General features: G+C 41.4%; 1 protein-coding gene across 1 annotated transcript in view; it reads left to right on the top strand.

Moving 5' to 3' along the window:
* Positions 1–7,664, top strand: part of LOC100713781 (BOS complex subunit NOMO1) — a 55,011-nt gene continuing 47,347 nt past the window's right edge. The window contains exons 1-3 of the mRNA XM_003477788.5: positions 1–246; positions 4,640–4,729; positions 6,264–6,309. Coding sequence (XP_003477836.1) covers positions 82–246; positions 4,640–4,729; positions 6,264–6,309 — 301 coding nt within the window. The 5' untranslated portion in view covers positions 1–81. The remainder of the gene's footprint in view (positions 247–4,639; positions 4,730–6,263; positions 6,310–7,664) is intronic.

Here is a 7,664-nt window from a genome sequence, read left to right as displayed (position 1 = left end):
AGAGAAGGAAGGAGCCGGCAGCGTGTAGTGTGAGGGGCGGGACCGGGCGGCTTGCGGAGGGTCTGGCTGGGAAACTGGGCCATGCGGGCGGGCCGGGGCGCGGGGCCACCGGCGCCCGTGGGGGTCGTCGCCGCTGTGCTGCTGCTGCTGAGCGGCGCGGGGCCAGCGCTCGGCTCTGAGGATATCGTAGTGGGGTGCGGAGGCTTCGTTAAGTCGGACGTGGAGATCAACTACTCGCTTATCGAGGTGAGCGTCCACCCCCGGCCTGGCCCGGACCGGCCCGCGTCGCGATGTTACCCTGCGCCAGTCTCTCGTCCTCTCTGGGCCACGGTGGCCTCGTTTCAGACACTGGGCAGCTTCCGCCAGCCCCTCGCTGTCGGAGTCCTTCCCTCTGCGCACGCTGTGCCCTGCACGGGCTCCGCCACCCTCCCCAGACTCGCCCAAGCGGCTTAGTGCCGTGGAGTCTGCTACAGATTGGGGGCGCCGAACTCCCGACTCTCAAAACCCCGACTACAGATCTCCAGAAATCAGACCCCAAAACCCTAGAACCCAAACCTCCTTTCACGGAAACCTAGACCCCAGGTCCCGCAGAACTAGGCCCCCTGAAACTTAGATCAGGAATAACCCCTATTCCAGAACCTAAAGACAGCAGATGGTATTTATTAAGCTCCACAGCCCTGGTCCCCCTGCCCCTGTCCCTGCCCCACTGTGCTAATCTATTACTCCTTCAACATCGGTTAATTTCTTTTTAAAGAGTATAGATTCCCATCCCATATAGATTTTGACTTAGTGGACCGGTATTGGAATCTCTGAGGCTGGAATCTGTACCTTGCTGACCCTGACTACGCACGCTCCTTTCCTCTGAAAATAGTTGCCAGATGGCCTGATTGCCTCAATACGTAGTTTTTGGAATTACACTTGAGATTTGTGTAGACGTTCTAAAAAATTGTAAAGCTTTATTAAATGATTATTAGCCCATGAGATTATGACCCAGAAACTTGAGAAGTGGAAGGGGGATGGTTGGAAGTAGGGGTGAAGGACACTTGTCAAGGTAGAAAGGAAGGGAGTTGAGAGAGGGCTGGTCCTGGTTTTGCTAAGGGGACTGATGGGGCAATGGAAGGGATGGGAAATGGAAGAGGTAGAGTTTATGCACCCGCAAGATGATTTGAGCGAAATGGAGAGAGAAGGGAAATGTGGAAGGGAAGGGATGAAGAGAAGGGACGGGGAAGAGGACCTCAGAGGCTGTCTGAAAGCACCTTTGAGCTTCTTCCCCAGTGATGGTAATGAAGGATCAAACCTTAGTGTTGTACAGAGCAAATTGCTGAGGATTAGGGGAGGGTAGGAATTTGATTCTGCACCCCAGGATCCTTTTGACTTGGCTTTGCTCCAACTCCCAGGTTATGTACTTGAAGAATGGGAGAGAAGCCCTGGAATCCATCACCATGGTTTTCTTAAAAAGAATTATCATTTTCAGGGCACTTGTGTGTGCCATTCTACCCTTTTTACTTTTAGGGGCTGCTGGGGACATGCTGTTGGATGCCCAAGCCACCTCCTATACTTCCAAGCATAGGGCATTTCAGAATCTACCTTGAAATGCTTTTTACTCTATAGTTTCCTCAAACCCTGGGAGAAAGGGAAGGGCAGTTAGAGGCAACCCCATGCCCAGAAGTAGTAATTTTGAGAGCAGAGAACAGAGAGCAGGTTTTATGACCCATTATGAACTGTGTTCTTGAACACTAGCCTGCCTTTCTACATGATTGGAAATGCTCATGCTTTTGTAATTTCTGATTATGAAATCAGACAGTTCATAAACGTAACCTTGACATACGTTGCTATCCTGTGTCCTGATCTGTACTTTATAAAAGAAATGTAAACAGGATATTTCAGTCATTCGTTGATTGTGTTTTCTGTGTTCCAATACAACTACCTTCACTCTCCAGCCTCCTTCTGTTTTGGGTGTCTTTGCATCATTGTCATTCAGTCAACAATTACTTACTGAGTTTCTGCACGTACTGAGGCCACTGTACAGGTGGGTATGTAGCAATATAGTGAACAGGTCAGACAAAAATCTCTGTTCTTAGGGAACTGGCATTTATTTTATTTTATTTTGTGGTAATGGGATTGACCAGGGCCTTTGCCCTGAGGTATATCCTCAGTGCTTTTTTATTTTTTACTTTGAGACAGCTACTCATTAAATTGGTAAGTTGCCCAGACTGGGCTCAAACTTGTGATCCTCTTGCCTAAGTTTTCCAGAGTTTTGGGATTACATGCATGTGTCCCTATACCCAGAGACGTTCTATTCTTTAATAATAGTCTGTATTGTTAAAAGGAAAAATTATACTGGTTTCTGATTCTTTAACAGTTGGGTCTCACATTAAAAACCGAATTCTCAGTTTCTCTGAAGAATGAGCTGATCTTTGGGCTGAAACACTAGGTGTGAGATGCATAATGCTCTGAAACCCTGGAGAAGAAGGTCTGTTAACAAACAGTGCCTCTGAAGCACTTCAGGCTGGTGAATGTCTAATCCTTGCATAGTACCTGTACTCATATGAATTAGTACTAGGAAAACAAACAGGACTGTCACAGGCCCTGTGTAAGCCTGAGCTGTGGTGGTTGCCAGCTATAGAGAGCTTACAGTCTACTTGTTTTCTCACACTCTTTCTTATGTGTGCAATGCATGAGTTTGTGGCTTGGTACATTATCTTAGCTGGTGAGAGTTGACTTTGGCATTTCACATCTTGGTTATACCATTCACATTTTATTTTATTTTTGGTACTGGGGATCAAACTCATGATCTCACACCTGCCAGGCAAGCACAGCATTCACATTTTAGAGGCCAGATTCTTAGAGTCATTAGACCTAATTGTGTTCTTTTTTCCTTTTTTTTTTAGAGAAAAAAAGCAAAACAGAAAAAAAGGGTAGAAATAATACAGAATTTTTTTTAAAAAGTAAGAAATCACTAGTTGATAAATTACATATTGTTATCTTAGAAGTAGCTAGTCGTCACAAAATCAAAGCATAAGTGAGCAACCAAACAGTGACAGTACAGACCATTCTGTGTGATGAACTAACAAAAACTTGGAGGTATGGTTATCTATCTTGCACACGTATACAAAGTTATATCCTTTGAGCACCTTCTTTCCCTTTCATTATCTCAATACCTATTATACATTTGGATCTCATTACTCTTTCATGTTTTTATTATTTTTCATACTAGAGAGAGACAATACAGTGTTTACAAATGTGAGTCTAATTTATTTCACTTATGAGGATAGTCTCAAGTTGCCTCCATTTACCTATACAAGCCTCAAGATCATCCTTTTCATAGACCTGAGGATCAATGGAACAGATTAGAAGATGCAAACACAACTACAAAGACACTCAGCCACCTTATATTTGACAAAGGGGTTAAGCATGTTTACTGGAAGAAGGATACTCTCTTTAATAAATGGTGTTGGAAAAATTGGCTTTCCACATGCTGAAGACTGAAACTAGACCCATGTCTATCACCATGCATTAATCTAAAGTCAAAATGGATCAAAGATCTAAATATTAAAACAGAAACACTAAAATCTGGAAGACAAGGTAGGTAGAAATCTTGGAGCCATAGTGGTAGCCAATTGTGCTTTTTTAGAGATATAGGAACTGAGGCTTATTGGCTGGTTAAGCCACAGAGGAAAGTCAGAGAATTTTTCTAGAGCTTGATCTATGCCTTGTTGATGACATCATGTTGCCTTTTATTTCTAGAGAGAGATATTAAATAATAGTAAGAACTACTTTGTTTTAGGGTATGTACTCTGTGTTAGGTTCTTAATATACACTGATGTGAATCTTGTACTGCTGTGAGAGCGGCTCCCTTTTCACCCATGAAGAAAATGAACCTCTGATAGTGAAGTGACTTGTCCAGGGTCACTCAGGTGTGGGATCCCTGATGTAGGTTGTGTTTCTTGTTGTGTGAACAGTTCATTCTGCTGATGTTCAGGATACACGAGTTTTAGAGCATTCTTGCAGAGAGGATGTATTAATATATTAATATATGTTACATGTCTTTTTTGATCTATTTTTTTTCTGAGGATAGTAAAGAGAAAATTGAGTTTCCAGGTCTACCTGGGGCTAAAAATGCAGATCCCTATCCCTCATCCCAGACTTTCTAATTGAGAAAATAAGGTGAGCCCTAGGAATACTGTAGACTTCATTGTATGTGCTGTTGAAGTGAGCACACTGTATGCATTTTATTAAGCAACTTGTTAACAAAAAAATTTGTAAATTTGTTTAATACTCAGAAACTTAGATGAACAGCATAGTCACTAAAATAAACAGAAAAGCAATGAAAAATAAGACTTAGGGTAGGCTTTACATCATTTCTTTTTTAAAAATTCCATTCTAGGACTCAAACCCAGGCCCTTGGGCATATTAGGCAATATTCTTTCACTGAGTTAGACCCCCAGCCCTTTAAAACATCCAATCACGTTTTTTTGGTGGTGACTTTGTTTTGTTTTTCTTTGTCCCTGATGCCCAGTGTTAATAACTTATGTATAGTGGTCCTCAGCAAATGCATATTGAGTGAACGTATTCAGGCGTAATGTATGGAGTTAATTATCAAAGGCAATATTATGACCTCTGTTTTCTTCCTTTTTAGATAAAGTTGTATACCAAGCACGGGACTTTGAAATACCAGACAGACTGTGCTCCTAACAATGGTTACTTTATGATCCCCTTGTATGATAAGGTAAGAGGAAGGGAACTTTAATCTTCACCACTGGTCTTTTTATGAGAAATAATGCATCTGCCCCTTCTCCAGTCAAGAAAGAGGCGTTTTCCACATGAGCAAATAAATGCTCATTTATCATGCAAATGATTTGTAAACTATGGCAGTGTTAGCCAGATTCCAAGGGAGACAACTTATAAACCTGTTTGATTGACTACTCTGACTCTCCATGTCTCCAGGGATATTTGACAGTGTCTGGAGACATTGTGGTTATCACAGCTATGGAGGGGTTCTACTAAGTAGGTGCTGGGAATGAGCTAAACATCCTACAGTGAATGCTATGCTGGACAGCTCAAATGCCAGTAGTGCCAGGACTGAGAAACTCTGATTGAATAGAGCTCTCCACCAGCAGCCTAAAATACTATTTAAAAAATTATACAAGTAATGTGTGAATTTATCAGCTTTGTGGGCAAAAAACAAAAAACAAAAAACCTCAATGTCTTTAGAGTTACTTGAAATAAATTTGTCTCCTTCGCCCCTACCACCTCCCTCTACTACAATGATAACCTTTGACAAAAGTACTAATAGGTTGGTTAGAGTGAGGCAGATACCCACAGTATGCATGAGCATGGACATACGTGTAAGCACACAAATGCATGTGGGTCCTTGCACACTTCTACTTACACAATTTCATCCTTAAATTTCAGCTTTTTATTTGGAAATACAGATTCATGTGAAACAGCAAAAACAATAGTTTTGACTTTGATTTTTTAAAAATATAATTGGAATCTAGAAATAGAAGTTATTTTGCACTTTGATCCCTCCAAAGATAATGATAACGATAATGTTACAATAGGAACATTCGTTTTTTTCCCCTTGCTTTTAACATCGGTATATGGATCAGTGTTGCTGCCTTTCTAGGGCTACATGGAATGTTAGAGTCAAACCAAGTCTATAATGTGTTTAGCCACTTTTCAGTTGATGGACATACACACTTTCCCCAATTTTTAAATTATTAATAATACAGCAGTAAATATCCTTGAGCTTACATCTTTATACAAAATGTGCTTAAAGGTAGACTAGTTTGGTCTTAAAAGTCTGTCATTGCTGTTTTTCTTTTCTTTTTTTTTTTTTAACTTAATATCAATCTCAAGAAATTTTAAGAAACTAGCGTTGACCTTGTTGAGTTAAACCTTTTTTGAGGAATGATTTTAGATCCTAAGGATGTGTTGACCCTTACAACCTTAGGCATGTGAGAAGTTAATAGAGGTCTTGGTTACTAGTATGCATTTGGTGTCAAAAGACGAGTGGCAGAATGTGGTGCTTTAGAAGTCACAAATGGGCTTTAGCATGGCATCTGATTGCTGGAGGGAATCTTTGGGTATTAGCTTCAGCTTGTAGCCTCTGAAGGGAATCCAGGAAATGTCACTATTTTTTACTGCTTATGTGCAGAATCTCATTTTAGGCAGCATGATTTTTAGTTTAAATGATATTATATTATATTACTATAGTAATATCATGCCTTTAAGTTTAATTTTTTCTCTTTTTCTTTTAGGGGGATTTTATTCTAAAGATTGAGCCTCCCCTAGGGTGGAGTTTTGGTAAGTGAGCTGAGTAACCAGGCTTACCTTGTCAGGGTCACACTATGAGCTGGGTATTAGTTTAGTTTGCCAGAGTACAGAGACTATTAAAATATTACGGAACATTTCTGGTGTGGAAGAGAGCTGTTTTGGCTTTTTTCCCCCCTTTATCAGTTTAGCTTGGATTTACCTTAGATATATCTTAATGCTGCCTGTCATTTTTCTTTAAATGGGTGTTTCTCCTTGTACTGTATCTGTTTCGAAAACTCTGCCTTTGCAGTTTTATTCATTAGGTAGCAATCAAACAGTGCAGATGCTAAGCCGAGGCTGTGTTCGTGTCTGAGGCTGGCTCTTTCTTAGCACCCTCAGTTTTATGTATTTTATTTTTTAAAATTAACTGAATGTTTAAACATTGTGAGATTTGATTTTAAAATCCTGATTTGTGGTTCCTAAGGAATCAGAAGATCTGACATTCTTGGGCTCTCTAGCTCTCTGTTGACCTTGGGCAACCTCTTTCCCCTGCCACCTCTGACTGCTCGTATGGTGTCACAGTCCTTACAGGCTCTGCTTCTCAGGGTGCTGGGAGGAACAGTGGGCCAATGTTAGTTGTTCTGAATGGCTGGCCTGCACTTTGCAAGCACTATATTCAAAATCAGCTCTCTGCATCCATATAAACAGAAGCTTCCAGCTTTCTGCTACAACTGCCTTCAGCAGAGTTGAGGAGTTGGGAATGGACTTGAAATCAGAGGAGAGGATTCCATTTGGCTATGGCTGGCTGGTTGTTCAGAAGAAGAGAGTTTTGTCATTGGGTGCAGTGTCCCCCATCTACAGCTTGGAGGGGAGCAAGGCTTGCTTGTGTTAGATTCTCTCTGTTGGAAAGGTGAAGCGAACCTCCCTCACTGCCAGCTCATTTGACCAGGAAAGCAGCTGTTTTAGCTCTCAGTCCGAGGTACCTGAGAGGTACTAGAAAGGTGAAGGGGAATTCAACCCAAGTGATGGTGGAAGCGGGGGTCACATATTGGTGGCCTGTATGTGTTTTGTTGGCAGCCATTTTCCTCTTGCTGATGCTTTTTCTTTTGACTAAAATTTTTTGAGTTATAACATACTATTAGAAAAGTATGCTGAATTTAATCCCCGTCTCCCTTCCGTCTTGCCTTGGTGAATTTTCAAAAAGTGGGCACACTCAAGTAACTGACACCAGATAATGGGATAGAACTTTTCTAGCACCCCAGTAGCACCCCCTCCCACCACTCATTATATGCCCTGCCCCACCTACAGGTGACCACTGGCCTGCTCTTCTAAAATTAAACATCATATAAATGGAATCATCTAGGGTACATTTTTGTATCTGACTTTTTTCTCTTAATGTTGTTCAC

This window comes from Cavia porcellus, unplaced genomic scaffold, assembly GCF_034190915.1.
Source record: "Cavia porcellus strain 051 isolate PalLab524CR breed Dunkin Hartley unplaced genomic scaffold, mCavPor4.1 scaffold_16, whole genome shotgun sequence".
In the NCBI taxonomy this organism is placed as follows: Eukaryota; Metazoa; Chordata; class Mammalia; order Rodentia; family Caviidae; genus Cavia; species Cavia porcellus.
The sequence above is the reverse complement of the archived record's forward strand: the minus strand, read 5'-3'. Positions and strand labels throughout refer to the sequence as shown.